A 22,651-nucleotide genomic window follows, 5' to 3' on the forward strand; every position below is an offset into this window, starting at 1 on the left:
ATGTGATAACTGATCTGACACATGTTTTACAGAGGGTAAAACATGACAGAGTTGCTACGCTCTACCCACAGTGACCATACACACACTTCACATAGTAGAGTCTCTATTTGACTGACCTGACGCAGCCCTCGGGTACATTGGGCACATGGAGGGTGATGGGAATTGGGATGGCACTCTCTGCCCGCAGCGTGGTCATGGCTCTCAGGGCCTCGGGCTCACTGCGAGGGGCCTTCACCCACGTACAGCCCAGGTAGGACAGCTTACTGAACTGAACACTGTCCTCCTCCTGGACTGGAGGACTGCCCTGCCCTGCAGGAGGACACACCGACTCCACTGAGGGGCAGACAGACAAAAGGTCAAAGGTTACTTATTGCTTAGAATGATAGGATAGACAAGGTTAGCTCTGTGGAATAAATGGGTTGCCTAATCCTAGGTAAATACTCAATAAAATGGTACCTGATGCTATTATAATTTAGCTTTTGATAAGAGTAACTTGATGCAAAGTTTAATGCTAAAGTAGTACAGAGGAAAATGGAAATCAAGAGAGGGTGGTCTATGGAAATAGGTGGGATGGGCTGAGAGTGGCTGAGGGCTGGGATTAAAGCTCATGATCTGTCATAGTTGTGATAGTTGTGTATACCGGGTATTTCACTTTTATTTTATCAGGGATAATACTGAGCCCAAGGTGTCTTTTACAGATTAATTACATACTGTGCATTTGGAATGTATTCAGCCCCATTCCCTTTGCCCACGTTGTTACATTACAGCCTTATTGAAAAATGTTTTAAATCATTTTTGCCCCTCAATCTACACACAATAACCCATAAAGAAAAAGCAAAAAACAAGTTTAGAAATGTTTGCAAATATAATAATATTTAAAAACAGAAATACCTTATTTAGATAAGTACTCAGACCCTTTGCTATGAGACTCAAAATAGAGCGAAGGTGCATCCTGTTTCCATTGATCAGATGTTTCTATACCTTGATTGGAGTCCACTTGTGGTAAATTCAATTGATTGGACATGATTTGAGAAGGCATATACCTGCCTATGTAAGGTCCCACAGTTGACTGTGAATGTCAGAGCAAAAACCAAGCCATGAGGTAGAAAGAAGTGTCCGTAGAGCCCCGAAACAGAACTGTGTCGAGGCACAGATGTGGGGAAGGGTACCAAAAACATTACCACAGCATTGAAGGTCCCCAAGAACAGTGGCCTCCATCATTCTTAAATGGAAGAAATTTGGAACTACCGAGACCCTTCCTAGAGCTGTCCAAACTGAGCAACAGAGGAGAAGGTCCTTGGTCAGGGAGGTGACCAAGAACCCGATGGTCACTGACAGAGCTCCAGAGTTCTGCATGGAGTTTGCCAAAAGGCACCGAAAGGACCATGAGAAACAAGATTCTGTGGTCTGATGAAGCCAAGATTGAACTCTGGCCTGAATGCCAAGCGTCACCTCTGGAGGAAACCTGGCACTATCCCTATGGTGAAGCATGGTGGTGGCAGCAACATGCTGTGGGGATGTTTTTCCACATCAGCAAGGACTGGGAGACTAGTCAGGATTGAGAGAAAGATTAACGGAGCAAAGTACAGAGAGATCCTACTCCAGAGCACTCAAGGCATCAGACTGGGGTGAAGGTTCACCTTCTAACGGGGCAACAACCCTAAGCACACAGCCAAGACAACACAGGAGTGGCTTCCTTGAGGGACCCAGCAACAGCCCGGACTTGAACCTGATCAAACATCTCTGGAGAGACCTGAAAAGAGCTGTGCAGCAACACTGTAACGTAACAAAATGTGGAAGAAGTCAAGGGGTCAGAATAATTTCCAAATGCACTGTACATGTCAGTACATACACACAACAAGTAGGTCACATGGGGAGAGGCGTTGTGCCGTGAGTTGGTTTATTAAATTTTTTTAAACCAGGTTTGCGGTTCACTTGCGCTTTATAAGATGGAAGGGACTTCCATGCACTCATGGCTCTGTATAATACTGTACGTTTCCTTGAATTTGTTCTGGACCTGGGGATTGTGAAAAGACCCCTGGTGGCATGTCTGGTGGGGTAAGTGTGTGTGTGTTAGTGCTGTGTGTAATATGGCAAAGCAAACAATTGAATTTCCAACACGTTTCTTATAAAAACAAGAAGTGACCCAGTCAGTCTCCTCAACTCTAAACCAAGAGAGACTGGCATGGGTAGTATTAATATTAGCCCTCTGATTACAATGAAGAACAGCACCAGCTGCAGCTTTATTAGGTCTTTCTTTGCAGCACTTGACCATATGACTTGACAACAATCAAGATAAAACTAGAGCCTGCAGGACTTGCTTTGTGGAGGGATGTGTTTCCCCATATTTACAACCACTGAATATATATGTTTTGACCATGACGGTTTACAATCTAAGGTAACACCAAGTTACTTAGTCTCCTCAACTTGTTCAACAGCCACAACATTCATTAACAGATTCACCTGGTCTAAAACCTGACTGATGTATATTTAGAATACATTTCAAACATTAGAGTTCTTCGCTGAGAATGAATCAAGGATTCTAATATTTTAGCTAGGCAAGAAAGTTTAGAAATAGACAAATAATTATTTAGGTCACAAGAGTCAAAAGCTTTGTTAAAAGGGGAGTACATGCGCTGCCTTCCAAACCCTGGGGATAGTACCTGATCTAATCATCAAGATAAAAATATAGGTTAATGATTCAGCAATCAGAGGGGCAGAGAGCTGCAGAAGAAAATGGATTCAGCATATCAGCCCCAGTGGATTTAAGCAAGGCATCTAGCACATCACAGATAGTAAATTGTTGAAATGAAAACAAAGATTGACTAGAAGTTGATGGGTTAACCGTCCAGTCAGCTAGAGGCTGACAAAAGCAGTTGATTGACTGACCAGGATCAATTAAACCACTGTTTTACTCAAATAAAAAAGCCTGCCAAGATGAAATGATGATTAAAAGCATAACTTATCCCATTCTTCTCAGTTATGACACCAGAGTCAGACAGAACTTGCTTAGGCAGAGAAGAGGAACTTGTACAGTTCGTTGTACAGTGCGTTTACTGTTTCCCAAAATTTAGAAGGATGACAAAAGATGGAGCTTAAAAAGTAAATTGATTTAGCTTTCTCAAATAGACAATTGAGAAACAGATATCTCTAAAATATTGCAAGTCCACTAGAGTCAGTTAACCTTGCTTTGGCCCAGGCCTCATTTCTCATCTGAATAAACTCAGATTACTCCAAAGAAAACCAAGGGTTAGATCTATCATGGACTCTGAATTGTTTAAAGGGGGTATGTTATCTGCCAGAGGAATAAACACAGAGGATCATTTTTTCTAGGGTAATGAATACAGGAGACAGAAGCTAAATCACATGTCATGTAAAAACTAGAGGTTGACCAATTAAAATCGGAATTAGGGCTGATTTCAAGCCATCATAACCATCGGAAATCTGTATTTTTGGACACTGATTTGGCAGATATTTTTTTTGTTTTACACCTTTATTTAACTAGGCAAGTCAGTTAAGAACACATTCTTATTTTCAATGACGGCCTAGGAACAGTGGGTTAAAATCAATACACAGAAATATATATTTTTAAACCTGCATATTTAGCTAAAAGAAATCCAGGTTAGCAGGCAATATTAACCAGGTGAAATTGTCACAACTCAATTACGGTTCCGTATTTCACTGAAAGAATAAACGTCTTGTTTTCGAGATGATGGTTTCCGGATTTGCCCATATTAATGACCTAAGGCTCGTATTTCTGTGTGTTATTATGTTATAACTAAGTCTATGATTTGATAGAGCAGTCTGACAGAGGTGGTAGGCAGCAGCAGGCTCATAATCATTCCTACAAACAGCACTTTCGCTGTGTTTGCCAGCAGCTGTTTATGACTTCAAGCCTATCAACTCCTGAGATTAGGCTGGTGTAACCGATGTGAAATGGCTAGCTAGTTAGCGGGGTGCGTGCTAATAGCGTTTCAAACGTCACTCGCTCTGAGACTTGGAGTAGTTGTTCCCCTTGCTCTGCATGGGTAATGCAGCTTCGAGGGTGGCTGTTGTCATTGTGTTCCTGGTTCGAGCCCAGGGAGGAGCGAGGAGAGGGACAGAAGCTGTACTGTTACACTGGCAATACTAAAGTGCCTATAAGAACATCCAATAGTTAAAGATTAATGAAATACAAATGGTAGAGAGAAATAGTCCTATAATTCCAATAATAACTACAGCCTTAAAAGTTCTTACCTGGGAATATTGAAGACTCCTGTTAAGAGGAACCACCAGCTTTCATATGGTCTCATGTTCTGAGCAAGGAACTTAAATGTTAGCTTTCTTACATGGCACATATTGCACTTTTACTTCCTTCTCCAACACTTTGTTTTTGCATTATTTAAACCAAATTGAACATGTTTCATTATTTATTTGAGGCTAAATTGATTTTATTGATGTATTATATTAAGTTAAAATAAGTGTTCACTCAGTATTGTTGTAATTGTCATTATTACAAATACTTTATAAAAATCGGCCGATTAATCGGCATCGGCTTTTTTTTGGTCCTCCAATAATCGGTATCGGCATTGAAAAGTCATAATCGGTCGACCTCTAGTAAAGACCCTTGAGGAGAACGAACCACTGAGATCAAATGCAAATACTTCACTAGACAAACATTTATGGGGGTTATTATTAAGAATTCAAATCAATGTTGAGTTAACAGGGTTTTTCACATTTCGCCACGTGGGTTTATATTTAAATAGAGTCAGATTAAAATCAATGCATATACTCAATGCATATACTCCTATTAGATTGAATTGAATAAAATAGCCTGGTATGAGAATGGTAGCCCCTATCTGCAAAAGCAGTGTCTCTGCAGAAAGTGTATTATCTTGGCTATTGATCTGTGCCTTAAAATCTTTAGTGTGATTTACTAGCATATATGGGCATACGAATGTATAAGATTGCTTGGATTGCGTCCTACCTGATAGGTCGCTCCTACCAGGTGGCGTCTCCTCACCACGCGCTCTCACCACTGGTGTCCCCCAGGGCTCTGTTCTAGGCCCTCTCCTATTCTCGCTATACACCAAGTCACTTGGCTCCGTCATAACCTCACATGGTCTCTCCTATCATTGCTATGCAGACGAGACACAATTAATCTTCTCCTTTCCCCCTTCTGATGACCAGGTGGCGAATCGCATCTCTGCATGTCTGGCAGACATATCAGTGTGGATGACGGATCACCACCTCAAGCTGAACCTCGGCAAGACGGAGCTGCTCTTCCTCCCGGGGAAGGACTGCCCGTTCCATGATCTCGCCATCACGGTTGACAACTCCATTGTGTCCTCCTCCCAGAGCGCTAAGAACCTTGGCGTGATCCTGGACAACACCCTGTCGTTCTCAACTAACATCAAGGCGGTGGCCCGTTCCTGTAGGTTCATGCTCTACAACATCCGCAGAGTACGACCCTGCCTCACACAGGAAGCGGCGCAGGTCCTAATCCAGGCACTTGTCATCTCCCGTCTGGATTACTGCAACTCGCTGTTGGCTGGGCTCCCTGCCTGTGCCATTAAACCCCTACAACTCATCCAGAACGCCGCAGCTCGTCTGGTGTTCAACCTTCCCAAATTCTCTTACGTCACCCCGCTCCTCCGCTCTCTCCACTGGCTTCCAGTTGAAGCTCGCATCCGCTACAAGCCCATGGTGCTTGCCTACGGAGCTGTGAGGGGAACGGCACCTCAGTACCTCCAGGCTCTGATCAGGCCCTACACCCAAACAAGGGCACTGCGTTCATCCACCTCTGGCCTGCTCGCCTCCCTACAACTGAGGAAGTACAGTTCCCGCTCAGCTCAGTCAAAACTGTTCGCTGCTCTGGCCCCCCAATGGTGGAACAAACTCCCTCACGACGCCAGGACAGCGGAGTCAATCACCACCTTCCGGAGACACCTGAAACCCCACCTCTTTAAGGAATACCTAGGATAGGATAAAGTAATCCTTCTCACCCCCCTTTAAAAGATTTAGTTGCACTATTGTAAAGTGGCTGCTCCACTGGATGTCATAAGGTGAATGCACCAATTTGTAAGTCGCTCTGGATAAGAGCGTCTGCTAAATGACTTAAATGTAAATGTAAATAGGGCAGGCCGAGCCAAAGACCTCATTTCAAGACGGCTGCTACCTACATTCCGGTTAGCGTTGTGAAGCATAAACAAAATAAACACGGAATACGTTGATACACACCAAAAGCCAGGACTCCACAGCTCATGAGCATGTTTATTTGTCTGCCTGTAACCTACCGTTATTGACCACAAGCCCAGAGAGTCAACATTTTTAACCATTAGTAACCATTCTCACCACACATCATGAGGCATTCAATAACAACCATGTCTCAAGGAGGGTGAAAAGGGAACAATGGCCCAATTCCTGTTTCTGTGAAGGACTACAATGCCAGCATGGTGGGTATCGACCTATCTGATATTTGAGATAGGACCTGGTGGTAGCCTCCACAAGATCAGGAAGTGTTATAAGACTTACCACTGTGGACATTCATTCTCCACAAGCAGATGGACAAAACAAAAAGGTCAAACCCCTCTCTTCCAGTTGGCCTTCCAAGAGCAGCTGGTGTTGGAAATGGCTGAATTGGAGGCCCAAAGCAACCTCACACCAATCACAAGAACCCCCACTCAAGGTGAGCGCCACTATCCAACACATATGCCAAAAGACAGAAGGTAGAACTGCAAGCACTGCACAAACATGGGGGGGGGGGAATGGCAGATCTTCTGTCTAAAATGTCAGTTTGCTTTTTGTTTCCTGGCAGAGAGGAACTGCTTCAAAGATGCACAAGCTGAGGTGAAAGTGAAATCTAAATCATCTACATGTAAAAACTGTAAAAATGTAAAAACCAACACCATTTGATAAATAGTCCCACTTGTTTCTATTTTTGCAGCTTTTTTAGTGAAGGACAATTGTGTAACCAAGTTTGTGTGTGATAAGACATTTTTGTATGCACACACGCATGCATGCACACTTTTTGGGGTGACTTAGAAATGTCCTTGTTTTTAATAGAAAAGCATATTTCTTATCCCATTAAAAGAACATCAAATTGATCAGAAATATAGTGCAAAACACCAGTCTCAAAGTCAACAGTGAAGAGGCGACTCCGGGATTCTGGACTACTAGGCAGTTACAAAGCAAAAGCCAAATCTCAGACTTTCCAATAAAAATAAAAAAATATTTAGATGGGCAAAAGAAGACAGAGGAACTCTGCCTAGAAGGCCAGCATCCGGAATTGCCTCTTCACTGATGGCGTTGAGACTGATGTTTTGTGGGTACTATTTTAATGAAGCTGCCAGTTGAGGACTTCTGAGGAGTCTGTTTCTCAGACTAGACACTAATGTACTTGTCCTCTTGCTCAGTTGTGCACCAGGGCCTCCCACTCCTCTTTCTATTCTGGTTAGGGCAAGTTTGCGCTGTTCTGTTAAGGGAGTAGTACACAGCGTTGTATGAGATCTTCAGTTTCTTGGCAATTTTTCTCAAGGAATAGCCTTCATTTCTCAGATCAAGAATAGACTGACAAGTTTCAAAATAAATACCTAAGTTTCTGGCCATTTTGAGCCTGTGATCGAACCCACAACCCAGATACTCAACTAGTCTAAAGGCCAGTTTTATTGCTTCTTTAATCAGTACAACAGTTTTCAGCTGTGCTAACATGATTGCAAAAGTATTTTCTAATGATCAATTTGCCTTTTAAAATGATAAACTTGGATTAGCTAACACAACGTGCCATTGGAACACAGGAGTGATGTTTGCTGATAATGGGCCTCTGTACGCCTAAGTAGATATTCAATTTTTTTTTATGTGATATTTCCAGCAACAAGTCATTTACAACATTAACAATGTCTACACTGTACTTTGATCAATTTGATGTTATTGTACATTTCTAAGTGCCCCCCAAACATTTGAACGGTAGTGTGTGTGTGTGTGTGTGTGTGTGTGTGTGTGTGTGTGTGTGTGTGTGTGTGTGTGTGTGTGTGTGTGTGTGTGTGTGTGTGTGTGTGTGTGTGTGTGTGTGTGTGTGTGTGTGTGTGTGTGTGTGTGTATACATACACAGGTGCTATATCTGAGTGTTTTTTTAAATATATATATAATATATAATATATAAATATAAATATATTATATATATATATATATATATATATATATATTATATATAATAATATATTATATATATTATATATATATATGTGTTGCTTTTATATGTTTTTTGTAAACAGGGGACCAATACATTGGATATGCCTAGGCTAAATGTTCGGGCACCTTGGAGGTTGAAAAAACACATGGATATCCCCTGCATGTCCACCGACACAATGTTTTGAGAGAAGTTGGTGTTGTAGAAATGTATTTATTTAGTGAACAATATATATCTTTTAGGCACATCCAGTGTGCAAAAACAGTGCAATTACCACATTCTGACACTTTGGAGAGTTTGAAACGACACTTGAATGTACCCTGGATTTTTTTATTTTACCATTATTTAACTAGGCATGGGGGTTAAGAACAAATTCTTATTTACAATGACGGCCTAGGAACAGTGGGTTAACTGCCTTGTTCAGGGTCAGAACGACAGAGGTTTACCTTTTCAGCTCGGGATTCAATTTAGCAACCGTTTGGTTACAGGCCCAATGCTCTAACAACCTAACCCATAACATCACCACAATGTTTTAGTAAGGTTGATATGGTAGAAATTGTGTTTTTAAACTTAACAAATAGCATTTAGGGATTGAAAATAAGTTAGAGCACTGGATAACCTAATTTACAGACATGTACCACTTTGGAGAGGTTTAGGGACACTTGGCAACATCCCGTTACCACACCTGACACCACTTATTAAAACATCTGCCCATTTCTTGTTGTTAGGTCTATCAATCCCATTTTCTTTCCTGGTACAGTTCACGTTGTGGAAGCGATCTGATGCGTTTCCAGCTCTAGTCATCAATAATTCACTTATATCTGGTCAATGAAAGATGACTTTCAAAATAAAAGGTTATTTTGTGTGTACTTGATCTTGTGAACTAACTCCTATCCATCTTCTGAACATTTCCTCATAATCTACCAGAGGTCTTCTTTCCAAATATACCAAGTTTTGGCATGTCAGAATCATGTAATTACACATGAATACCAGTTACTGTTGGGTAGGTCTATTTACACGTAAATCTACATTTAAGAGGTTAAATTGATCTGAGGGCAGGGATAACTAATCCAGATTCAAATCCCCTAAAATGACAAACTCTGAGGACAGAAAAGGCTTTAAAACACTCAGATATAGCACCTGCCATGGCAGCAGGGGGGCAGTAAATCCCAGCAACAAATAAATGTGTTCTGGTTTATGGACACATCTACAACCAGGAGCTCAAATTTCTTGGGAACACGAAATATTTAGAGATTGAACGCAATGAAATTTGATTTTACATATATGGCCACTCCTCCCCCAATCTGTCACATCTAATATAATGTTTAATGTGTATATCGAAAAACTATATTTCTGTTATGTCATAAAGTACCATGTATGTCAAATGTTAATGTAACAAAATAACAGTGAAAACTAAAACAGTACTTTTGTACAGAGGACAAACCACAATGCTAGTCCTCTGTAGCTGAGGAAGCCACTTGTGGAAAGAGGAAGTCATGTCTAACCTGTGCTTTCTCACTCAACAACAGGATGTGAAACAATGAGGACAGAACAGCAGCACCTGGAAGTGCACTGCTGACTTGCACACCACCAGGTTGGACTGAAGAAGATAATTTGTTCTTAAATAGATACACGACATGCATCTTATAACAATGCAACTGTATTGTGTAGCCTGTTGCTGTAGATGGGCTGTGTTTTGGTTAGCCAGCCCTGTGACACAGTACCAGTGCACGTTGACCTCTACTTGTCTGTATGGCCAGTACAGTACACTATGATACTACTCAGTAACAATTGATGATAAGATGACATTGTGTATCTTTTCTACTGATTTTACCTACTGCACATAAAGCATGTGAAACTATTCTTCAAATCATGTAGCTATGATAAAATGTTATTCGACATTGAGGTCACCAGAGCAGCCAGCAAAAGCCTATACAGTACCAGTCAAAATGTGGACTGAACTACTCATTCAAGGTTTTTCCCTTTTACTTATTTTCTAAATTGTGGAATAGTAGTGAAGGCAACAAAACTATGAAGTAACACATATGGAATCGTGTAGTATCCAAATAAGTGTGAAACAAATCTAAATATATGTTATATTTGAGATTATTCAAAGTAGCCACCCTTTGCCTTGATGACAGCTTTGCACACTCTTGGCATTCTCTCAACCAGCCTCATGAGGTAGTCACCTGGAATGCATTTTGATTAACAGGTGTGCCTTGTTAAAAGTTCATTTGTGGAATTTCTTTCCTTCTTAATGCGTTTGAGCCAATCAGTTGTGTGTGAAAAGGTAGGGGTGGTATACAGAAGATAGCCATTCTTGGTAAAAGAACAAGTCCATATTATGGCAAGAACAGCTCAAATAAGCAAAGAGAAATGACAGTCCATCATTACTTTAAGACACAAAGGTCAGTCAATCCGGAACATTTCAAGAACTTGGACATTTCTTCAAGAGCAGTCGCAAAAATCAAATCAAATTGTATTTCTTACGTACAGCTGTAGACCGTAGTGAAATACTTACAAGCCCTTAACCAACAATGTAGTTAAGAAAATATCTAAAAAGATTAGCTGAGCGCCTCCATGCTCTGGACACTACGCTGACAGACACAGCAAATCTTGCCACAGCTCGCATTGATGTACCATCCTGGATGAGCTGCACTACCTGAGCCACTTGTGTGGGTTGTAGACTCCGTCTCATGCTACCACTAGAGTGAAAGCACCGCCAGCATTCAAAAGTGACCAAAACATCAGCCAGGAAGCATAGGAACTGAGAAGTGGTCTGTGGTCACCACCTGCAGAACCACTCCTTTATTGGGGGTGTCTTGCTAATTGCCTATAATTTCCACCTGTTGTCTATTCCATTTGCACAACAGCATGTGAAATGTATTGTCAATCAGTGTTGCTTCCTAAGTGGACAGTTTGATTTCACAGAAGTGTGATTGACTTGGAGATACATTGTGTTGTTTAAGTGTTCCCTTTATTTTTTTGAGCAGTGTATATGAGACGTTTTTTATTTTTTTTAAACAATCTATATAGATATTTTGATATGGCATGTCTGATTCTGTACATTGAGATGCTCATGCGTTAACTTTTCCATAGATCACAGACTGATTCATTGCCCTAAGGGGTGAGAGGTGTAGTGCCGACAGTACCTGCAGGTGTTGGGTCCAGCGTAAAGCCCTGGGGTCGTGTCTGTGGACCAGGGGCTATGGAGGTCAATGACCCCTGAAAAGCCTCTGTTCTCTCCTCTGCTACTGCTCCTCCACTAATCTCCTCTTTCACCACGTCGTCATCCAGCACCTCCTCCATGGCTCTCTCCAGCTGTTCGTTCCCATTGCAGGACATCTGAGGAAAGGAAGGAATTGAGAGGTGAAAATCTGTGTAGTGTAATCTGCCGTCTCAGCCACTGCCCGTCACCAAGGAAATACCCCAAGGCTCAATCCTAGGCCCTACACTATTCTCAATGTACAACAACATAGCTCAGGCAGTTGGAAGCTCCCTCATCCATTTATATGCAGATTATACAGTCTTGTACTCAGCTGGCCCCTCTCTGGATGTTGTGCTAAATGCTCTACAACAATGCTTTCTTAGTGTCCAATAAGCTTTCTCTACCCTTAACCATGTTCTGAACACCTCCAAAACAAAGGTCATGTGGTTTGGTAAGAAGAATGCCCCTCTTCCAACAGGTGTTATTACTACCCCTGAGGGTTTAGAGCTTGAGGTAGTACTTGGGAATATGGCTAGACCCACTCACTGTCACAGTCATACGCTGGACCTAGTTTTGTCCCATGGAATAAATGTTGTGGATCTTAATGTTTTTCCTCATAATCCTTGACTATCAGACCACTATTTTATTACGTTTGCAATTGCAACAAATAATCCGCTCAGACCCCAACCAAGGAACATCAAAAGTCGTGCTAGAAATTTATAGCACAGACAACACAAAGATTCCTTGATGTCCTTCCAGATTCCCTCTGTCTACCCAAGGACGCCAGAGGACAAAAATCAGTTAACCACCTAACTGAGGAACTCAATTTAACCTTGCGCAATACCCTAGATGCAGTTGCACCCCTAAAAACTCAAAACATTTCTCATAAGAAACTAGCTCCCTGGTACACAGAAAATACCCGAGCTCTGAAACAAGCTTCCAGAAAATTGGAACGGAAATGGAGCCACACCAAACTGGAAGTCTTCCGACTAGCTTGGAAAGACCGTGCAGTACCGAAGAGCCCTTATTGCTGCTCGATCATCCTATTTTTCTAACTTAATTGAGGAAAATAAGAACAATCTGAAATTCCTTTTTGATACTGTCGCAAAGCTAACTAAAAAAGCAGCATTCCCCAAGAGAGGATGACTTTCACTTTAGCAGTGATACATTCATGAACTTCTTTGAGGAAAAGATTATGATTATTAGAAAGCAAATTACGGACTCTTCTTTAAATCTGCGTATTCCTTCCAAGCTCAGTTGTCCTGAGTCTGCACAACTCTCCCAGGACCTAGGATCAAGAGAGACGCTCAAGTGTTTTAGTACTATATCTCTTCACACAATGATGAAAATAAATCATGGTCTCTAAACCGTCAAGCTGATATACTGGACCCTATTCCAACTAAACTACTGAAAGGGCTGCTTCCTGTGCTTGGCCCTCCTATGTTGAACATAATAAACGGCTCTCTATCCACCGGATGTGTACCAAACTCACTAAAAGTGGCAGTAATAAAGCCTCTCTTGAAAAAGCCAAACCTTGACCCAGAAAATATTTTAAAAACTATCTGCCTATATCGAATCTTCCATTCCTCTCAAAATTTTTAGAAAAGGCTGTTGCGCAGCAACTTACTGCCTTCCTGAAGAGAAACCATGTATACGAAATGCTTCAGTCTGGTTTTAGACCCCATCATAGCACTGAGACGGCACTTGTGAAGGTGGTAAATGACATTTTAAATGGCATCGGACCGAGGCTCTGCATCTGTCCTCGTGCTCCTAGACCTTAGTGCTGCTTTTGATACCATCGATCACCTCATTCTTTTGGAGAGATTGGAAACCCAAATTTGTCTACACGGACAAGTTCTGGCCTGGTTTAGATCTTATCTGTCGGAAAGATATCAGTTTGTCTCTGAATGGTTTGTCCTCTGACAAATCAACTGTGAATTTCAGTGTTCCTCAAGGTTCCGTTTTAGGACCACTATTGTTTTCACTATATATTTTACCTTTTGGGGATGTTATTTGAAAACATAATGTTAACTTTCACTGCTATGCGGATGACACACAGCTGTACATTTCAATGAAACATGGTGAAGCCCCAAAATTGCCCTTGCTAGAAGCATGTGTTTCAGACATAAGGAAGTGGATGGCTGCAAACGTTCTACTTTTAAACTCTGACAAAACAGAGATGCTTGTTCTAGGTCCCAAGAAACAAAGATCTTCTGTTGAATCTGACAATTAATCTTAATGGTTGTACAGTCGTCTCAAATAAAACTGTGAAGGACCTCGGCATTACTCTGGACCCTGATCTCTCTTTTGAAGAAGATATCAAGACCATTTCAAGGACAGCTTTTTTCCATCTACGTAACATTGCAAAAATCAGAAACTTTCGGTCCAAAAATGATGCAGAAAAATTAATCCATGCTTTAGTCACTTCTAGGTTAGACTACTGCAATGCTCTACTGTCCGGCTATCCGGATAAAGCACTAAATAAACTTCAGTTGGTGCTAAATACGGCTGCTAGAATCCTGACTAGAATCAAAAAAAAATTGGATCATATTACTCCAGTGCTAGCCTCTCTACACTGGCTTCCTGTCAAAGAGGGGGCTGATTTCAAGGTTTTACTGCTAACCTACAAAGCATTACATGGGCTTGCTCCTACCTATATCTCTGATTTGGTCCTGCCGTACATACCTACACGTACGCTACGGTCACAAGACGCAGGCCTCCTAATTGTCCCTAGAATTTCTAAGCAAACACCTGGAGGCAGGGCTTTCTCCTATAGAGCTCCATTTTTATGGAACGGTCTGCCTACCCATGTCAGAGACGCAAACTCGGTCTCAACCTTTAAGTCTTTACTGAAGACTCATCTCTTCAGTGGGTCATATGATTGAGTGTAGTCTGGCCCAGGAGTGGGAAGGTGAACGGAAAGGCTCTGGAGCAACGAACCGCCCTTGCTGTCTCTGCCTGGACGGTTCCCCTCTTTCTACTGGGATTCTCTGCCTCTAACCCTATTACAGGGGCTGAGTCACTGATGTGGTCATCCTGTCTGGGTTGGCGCCCCCCCCTTGGGTTGTGCCATGGCGGAGGTCTTTGTGGGCTATACTCAGCCTTGTCTCAGGATGGTAAGTTGGTGGTTGAAGATATCCCTCTAGTGGTGTGGGGGCTGTGCTTTGGCAAAGTGGGTGGGGTTATATCCTTCCTGTTTGGCCCTGTCCGGGGGTGTCCTCGGATGGGGCCACAGTGTCTCCTGACCGCTCCTGTCTCAGCCTCCAGTATTTATGCTGCAGTAGTTTATGTGTCGGGGGGCTAGGGTCAGTTTGTTATATCTGGAGTACTTCTCCTGTCCTATTCGGTGTCCTGTGTGAATCTAAGTGTGCGTTCTCTAATTCTCTCCTTCTCTTTCTCTCTCTCGGAGGACCTGAGCCCTAGGACCATGTCCCAGGACTACCTGACATGATATCTCCTTGCTGTCCCCAGTCCACCTGGCCGTGCTGCTGCTCCAGTTTCAACTGTTCTGCTTTATTATTATTCGACCATGCTGGTCATTTATGAACATTTGAACATCTTGGCCATGTTCTGTTATAATCTCCACCCGGCACAGCCAGAAGAGGACTGGCCACCCCACATATGCTCTCTCTAATTCTCTCTTTCTTTCTCTCTCTCGGAGGACCTGAGCCCTAGGAGCATGCCCCAGGACTACCTGACATGATGACTCCTTGCTGTCCCCAGTCCACCTGGCCGTGCTGCTGCTCCAGTTTCAACTGTTCTGCCTTATTATTATTCGACCATGCTGGTCATTTATGAACATTTTAACATCTTGGCCATGTTCTGTTATAATCTCCACCCGGCACAGCCAGAAGAGGACTGGCCACCCCACATAGCCTGGTTCCTCTCTAGGTTAGCCTGGTTCCTCTCTAGGTTAGCCTGGTTCCTCTCTAGGTTAGCCTGGTTCCTCTCTAGGTTTCTTTCTAGGTTTTGGCCTTTCTAGAGAGTTTTTCCTAGCCACCGTGCTTCTACACCTGCATTGCTTGCTGTTTGGGGTTTTAGGCTGGGTTTCTGTACAGCACTTTGAGATATCAGCTGATGTACGAAGGGCTATATAAATACATTTGATTTGATTTTGATTTGACAGTGCCCTGTCCATCTCTCAGCACATATCAAAGCTGCAGGCTAAAGTTAAATCTAGACTTGGTTTCCTCTATCGTAATCGTTCCTCTTTCACCCCAGCTGCCAAACTAACCCTGATTCAGATGTCCATCCTACCCATTCTAGATTACGGAGACATCATTTATAGATCAGCAGGTAAGGGTGCTCTCGAGCGACTAGATGTTCTTTACCATTCGGCCATCAGATTTGGCACCTATGCTCCTTATTAGGACATCACTGCACTGTATACTCCTCTGTAAACTGGTCATCTCTGTATACCCATCGCAAGACCCACTGGTTGATGCTTATTAATAAAAAAAACTTAGGGCTCACTGCCTCCTATCTGAGATATCTACTGCAGCCCTCATCCTCAACACCCATTCTGCCAGTCACATTCTGTTAAAGGTCCCCAAAGCAAACATCCCTGGGTCGCTCCTCTTTTCAATACGCTGCAGCTAGCAACTGGAACGAGCTGCAACAAAGACTCAAACTGGACAGTTATCTCAATCTCTTCATTCAAAGACTCAATAATGGACACTCTTACTGAGAGTTGTGGCTGCTTTGTGTGATGTATTGTTCTCAACCTTCTTGACGTTTCTGCTGTTGACTGTGCCCAATAATGTTTGTACCATGTTTTGTGCTGCTACCATGTTGTGTTGCTACCATGCAGTGTTGTCATGTGCTGCCATATGCTGCCTTGCTATGTTGTTGTCTTAGGTCTCACTTTATGTAGTGTTGTCTCTCTTGTTGTGATGTGTGTTTGGTCCTATATTTGTATTGTATTTATTTCCATCCCAGGCACCCGTCCCCGCAGGAGGCCTTTTGGTAGGCCGGCATTGTAGATAAGAATTTGTTCTTAACTGACTTGCATAGTTAAATAACAATTAAATAAAAAAATGTGTGTGAACTAGCCTCTCTTTCAGAAGAGACAATTGCTTTCTAGTAGAATTAATTATATAGGAATAATCAATAGAAGTAATAATTTTGTTATAATTATGTGTGTGTGTGTCCATGTTTTGTCTGTGTGACTGATCAAATGAATAGATAAGTGTGTGAGTGTTGTGGCAGAGGCCCACCTTGAGTCTGGGCTTGCCCTCTGAGCCCGAGGGGGATCCTCCGGCGGACGGCTGCACCAGCACAAACTCCTCGCTGGTGACGGTGGCCACGGATTCGGTGGAGCCGCTCACTTTGCCCAGAGAGGAGGTGTCGTCCATGGTTAGCCAGGAGCCCCAGGGGCAAGCGCTCTGCCCCTCTGTCCGCTTCTTCGCCTCACAGTGCCCTTCTGCTCAGCCTCCTGCTGCTGCAGCCCTGAATGAAACACAGCACATGCATTTCAGTACAGTTGGATTGTAATTATGGTATAGAAAGCGTATAGCCCAGGCCTAGCCTACATAGGTCTAACATTACGCATTTAAGAAGGGAGTAACCTTCAGTTTGTCACATCATGACAGTATCTAGTGAAGAAGCATTATCAAATTAATTTCCAATTATTACCTTACAGGAGTAACCAAGATGCTAGAAATACAGATCAAACGAGAGACTCCCTGAATCATATTAAAAGTGAACGGGTCAATTTGACAAGTCATCCCACAAATCACCAGTCACCTAGGGAAAGGCCTAATTTAAAACTGGAGTGGAGGGCATCCTGCCTAAGCTGACAGAGTACCCAAGCCTGACATTTCCGTCCCTCAAAGCCCTATATCTGAAATAGATATTGTCGATTCAGCAGTCAAATTACACTTAGGTCTAACGTTTGCTGACCTCAAAGGCTTACTTCAGTGAGTTATCAGTTTAACAAAATCAGGCCTTGGCTCTTCACTTTGTTTTGAAGATGTAGAGGATGATGACTCCTGTTTGAGGACTGCATAGTTTTTTTCTGCTCTTACAAGAGCTGTAGGATAAACTTGTAGGATAAGCTTGTGATAGCCTTGTTGTTTATCCTGACACTCACATCTTGACAAGATCAAATCAAACCTGGTTTGGGTGACCAATGTTGTGGCTGAGCATCAGTGGTATCACCCACAAGAGTTATGATCGGAATACGCTGCCGAGAGACAGTGCACTGACGGAGTAAAATATATTTAAAGTCTAACTTGCTTTACAGTAATTCCAAAGACCAGGCAGGAATAGGCTTTTAGAGAAATGCTGAACCGAAACCTTACACAGCCTAATGTATAAAAATAAAAAAATTACATCTCATACGAAGCTTATCAAGACTACGAGCTATGGTCTCACACTGTAGTCATGGCCTTGCTGGTTTTTCAACTCAAAGACCTGTTACGGTGCCTGTTGAGTGAAAAGCAGTGCTGTTCTAATACAAAGACCTTACTCTGAAGACATATTTACCTTGAAATTCAGCAGACGCAGCGACAGCCAGGAGTTATTAGCCTGGTAGAGTGAAGCCACTTGGTTGCTTGTTTGCTAACAAGTTTGCTAGCCAGTAGCCACCTAGGCCAAACCAAGTGTAACATGTGGAATAAGCTAGCCTATGTGAAGCGATTGGGTCCTTAACCCTTACTGTTGAAAGAGTGAGCACACACACACACACACACACACTGTGGCTGCAGAGTCATGTGCTCCCATCACACTCATTCAATTACATCCATTAAAACTGCAGAGGGGTAAAAGGATGAATGTTTCCAGTTATACGCAATTAAAGTACCGAGATTTAAAAAAAGATTTGACGAGGCCTAACCTATATCAAAATGCTGTAGGTATTCAGTGCTCAACTGTTACAGCAGTGTGACAGGATAGGACAACTCGATTTACTCTTATAGAATGTTAGGAACCGTTACAAGCAATTTAACCTGTAGGCTTGCCTCTTATCTGTGACCGTGTTGCCCTTGTTATGCTGAGCACAAGTGTAGAAAGTGAAAGGGTTTTGGCACTGCCATTGACCAGTCCTACATTTTGCCCTGGAAGCTTTAGCAAACAAGTCCAATTTGTAAGTCGCTCTGGATAAGAGCGTCTGCTAAATGACCTAAATGTAAATGTAAGTCACTTTTACATGATCTGTCAAGGCTACTCACTTACAATCCTGTCTTTTTTTAAAATTGTGTAAGTGCAATCCTGTCTACACACCTTAATATTTTTCTGCACGATATGGAATGTTAATTTAAGAGCACCAGACCTATACTTACATTAGGGAGTGGTGAAAACAATTGACATCAATAGACCTTACCACATAAGACAACACTTGAGCCATTTAACTAGTCTAACTGGTTGTGTGGGCAGAGGTTTCCCTTTAGTTTCTGCCTTACAGGTGAAACAGCCTCCTTGTACTGCCCCAATAAGACAAGAAGCTCTAAACCCCAAACTTTCATCGGTTACACCCATTTAGGCTAAGGTGTTGATCATTAGGTAAGCTAGATCATCCAATGATAGCCCACGCTTCAAATGCACATGACTAATAGAGCTAGGCAGCCATAGTTGCAAGTACAGGGACAAATTATACAAAGATTAGTCATCTAGCCTAAACATTTCACTCGGTTTTGGTTATCAGAGCAAAATAAAACCGTACCCAAGAGTTCCTTAACTGGCGGCCAGCGGGCCGAATTTGGCCCATGGGTGGTTTTATTAGGCTTCCGTCTAAAACGATTGAGCTGATCCATCTAGGTTATTCAAGGCAAGTCTAAATCCTTTTAGGTGGGGCAACAACTTTTCATTGGCCTTGCATCCCTATCCAGTTATATATATATATATTTATTTATTTTTGCCTTTATTTAACTAGGCAAGTCAGTTAAAAACATATTCTTATTTACAATGACAGCATACCAAAAGGCCTCTTGCGGGGACGGGGGCCTGGGATTAAAAATATAGGACAAAACACTCATCACAACAAGAGGGACAACACAACACTACATAAAGAGAGACCTAAATATAGCAAGGCAACACAACATGAGAACATGGTAGCAGGACAAAACATGGTAGAAACATTATTGGGCAGAGACAACAGCACAAAGGGCAAGAAGGTAGAGACAACAATACATCACACAAAGCAGCTACAACTGTCAGTAAGTGTCCATGACTGGGTCTTTAAATGAAGAGATTGAGATAAAACTGTCTAGTTTGAGTGTTTGTTGCAGCTCGTTCCAGTCGCTAGCTGCAGCGAACTGAAAAGTGGAGTGACCCAGGGATGTGTGTGCTTTGGGGATCTTTATCAGAATGTGACTGGCAGAAAGGGTGTTGTATGTGGAGGATGAGGGCAGCAGAAGATATCTTAGATATGAGGGAGTGAGGCCTAAGAGGATTTTATAAATAAGCATCGACCAGTGGGTCTTGTGACGGGTATACAGAGATGACCATTTTACAGAGGAGTAGAGTAGTAGAGTACAGTGGAGTAGAGTGCAGTGATGTGTCCTATAACGAGCATTGCTGGCAAATCTGATGTCAGAATGGTAAAGAACATCTAGCCGCTCGAGAGCACCCTTACCTGCCGATCTATAAATGATGTCTCCGTAATCTAGAATGGGTTGGATGATCATCTGAATCAGGGTTAGTTTGGCAGCTGGGGTGAAAGAGGAGCGATTACGATAGAGGAAACCAAGTTTAGATTTACCCTGTAGCTTTGATAAGAGAAGGACAGTGCACCGTCTAGCCATACTCTCAAGTACTTGTACAAGGTGACTACCTCAAGCTCTAAACACTCAGGGGTAGTAATAACACCTGTGGGAAGAGGGGCATTCTTCTAACCAAACCATGACCTTTGTTTTGGAGGTGTTCAGAACAAGGTTAATGGTAGAGAAAGCTTATTGGACACTAATACCATACCCAAACCGGACACCATCGTGCACAAATTGATTTTGTGTCTCCCCCCCCCCCCCACACACACACCAAATGCGATCACGCAGGTTGAAATATCGAAAACTCTGAACCAATTATATTAACTTGGGGACAGGTCAAAAAGCATTAAACATTTGTGGTAATTTAGCTAGCTAATTTGTCCTATTTAACTAGCTTGCTGTTGCTAGCTAATTTTTCCTGGGATATAAATGTTGAGTTGTTATTTTAGCTGAAATGCACAAGGTCCTCTACAATTAATCCACACAGAAAAAGATCAACCAAATGGTTTCTAGTCATCTCTTTGCAGGCTTTTTCTTCTTTGGACTTTATATGGCAATTGGCATCTAACTTTCATAGTATTACCACAAAGACCGACCGAACTCAGTTCATGAGTATCTGCTTCTATAAACCAATGAGGAGATGGGAGAGGTAGGACATGCACTTGCACTAAAATAGAACTGACTTCTATTTTAGAGCTAGGCAACGCAGACGCTCGTTGCGCGCGCGAGCAGTGTGGGTGCAATGATTGAATAATATGTATGTGTATAAATGGATGAGAGCTTCCTGCTGCCTGAGCTATGTTGTTGATGTAAATTGAGAAGCACGTGGGGCCTAGGATCGAGCCTTGGGGTACTCCCTTGGTGATAGGCAGTAGCTGAGACAGCAGATGTTCTGACTTTATACAATGCACTCTTTGAGAGAGGTAGTGAGCAAACCAGGCCAAAGACTCCAATACTCCTTAGTCGGCCCACAAGAATGGAATGGTCTACAACATCAAAAGCTTTGGCCAAGTCAATAAAAATAGCAGCACAATATTGCTTAGACTAAAGGGCAATGGTGACATTATTGAGGAACTTTAAAGTTGAAGTGACATCCATAACATGAGCGGAAACCAGATTGCATACCCAAGAGAATACTATAGACATCAAGAAAGCCAGTCAGTTGATTATTGACAATTTCTTCCAACACTTTTGATAAACAGGGCAAAATAGAAACAGACCTATAACAGTTAGGATCAGCTTGATCTAAGGATGGGTAAAGTCTGTCTGAAGCCCTACAGCCCGGGGCTATGACATCATCCTGAGTTCCTGTGGAGAGCGAGGCTTGCTGCTTGGTTACAGCAACTGGTGACAGCAACTTTCCTGCCTCTGGGAAATAAGTTGCAGTGAAGTGGGGAACACAAAGGTCTGTCACTTCTGCATGGCCTGCCTGACACCAGTTGACTAAGAGTGCATCTTCTAGCTAGAAAACAGGGTGAGAAACAGAAACCTCAGAAGGAAAGGAAGAGGGTAGACAGAGTGAGTAAGCATTTGAGCACTGCATGTAGCTTTTCTCCAAGCAGCGTTTTTGCTTCCAAAGAATAGCAAACTACTGCTGCTAGGCCCATGTACTTAAAATAGCCGAATATTAGGGTAGCATTTCTAGTTGTAGGTTAAGCTACATAATGTTGAGACCTCCCTAATAATAACTTTTCAGCTGGTTTGCACAACATTGTTCAGTCTTGGCTCAGGACTTTATACTATAACCCTTGACCAAAGTAATGTCATTTAAGCCTAAACTTGAGTTGTCTGCCTGTGTGTGTGTGAGAGAGGCACTTTGCAAAATGTGGTTAAGATTTAAAGGGGTACTTCAAGATGTTTGCAATAAAGGCCTTTTTCTACTTCCCCAGAGTCAGACGAACTCATTTATACCATTTGTCTGTCTCTGCATGCAGTTAGAATTAAGTAGCTAACTAGCGTTAACGCAAACGCTAACTAGCATGCTAGTAGATACCATAGACGACAAGTCATTGTGCTAATGCTAGTTAGCATTGGCTTGCAAAACTACCTCCAACTTTGTTTATACTGGATGCAGATATATAAAAACGGTATCGATGAGTTAATCTGACTCTGGGTGAAGTAGATAAAGGGCTTCATTACCAAAATCCCGAAGTACCCCTTTAAAATGCAAACACATCAGGTGCTGCAGAAGTGTGAACCTACAGTACAGTAGCTAAATGTCTCATGTTAAGTAGAATAAACAACTCCACTACTGTATTTGTTCTTCTGGTATAAGGTCACTAAGACTTGTGAAATAAGGTTGTATGCACTGCACTACCTGATACAGTCAGGGTGCTGAGGTAGCTCTATAGAGCTTGCCGTCCTCATGTATACAGTTAACAACAGTAAGTACAGTTCTTATACAGTAACATTCTGTCTTAGCTCATAATATTGGAGAAGAGTTCTAGTTAAGGATGAGGCAAATGACTACCTGTTTAGCACCATGTGTTCCACATTGGAAGGTATGTACGTAATCTATAGACTGTTCTGATTAGGAGGTCCTCGTTTGCGTCGGCGAGCAGTGCACAAGAAATA

The 22,651-nt window shown here is 42.4% G+C and overlaps 1 protein-coding gene across 4 annotated transcripts in view; it reads right to left on the reverse strand.

The window, feature by feature from the left end:
• Nucleotides 1–22,651, reverse strand: part of LOC123997378 (rab GTPase-activating protein 1-like) — a 173,795-nt gene that overhangs the window by 144,794 nt on the left and 6,350 nt on the right. For all 4 annotated transcript variants that reach the window (XM_046301540.1, XM_046301539.1, XM_046301541.1 and 1 more), the window contains exons 2-4: nt 16,592–16,823; nt 11,320–11,512; nt 117–333 (exon numbers count right to left, since the gene is read on the reverse strand). In XM_046301540.1, the coding sequence (XP_046157496.1) occupies nt 117–333; nt 11,320–11,512; nt 16,592–16,729 (548 nt within the window). In that variant the 5' untranslated portion in view covers nt 16,730–16,823. The remainder of the gene's footprint in view (nt 1–116; nt 334–11,319; nt 11,513–16,591; nt 16,824–22,651) is intronic.

This window comes from Oncorhynchus gorbuscha, linkage group LG15 (genome assembly GCF_021184085.1).
Source record: "Oncorhynchus gorbuscha isolate QuinsamMale2020 ecotype Even-year linkage group LG15, OgorEven_v1.0, whole genome shotgun sequence".
In the NCBI taxonomy this organism is placed as follows: Eukaryota; Metazoa; Chordata; class Actinopteri; order Salmoniformes; family Salmonidae; genus Oncorhynchus; species Oncorhynchus gorbuscha.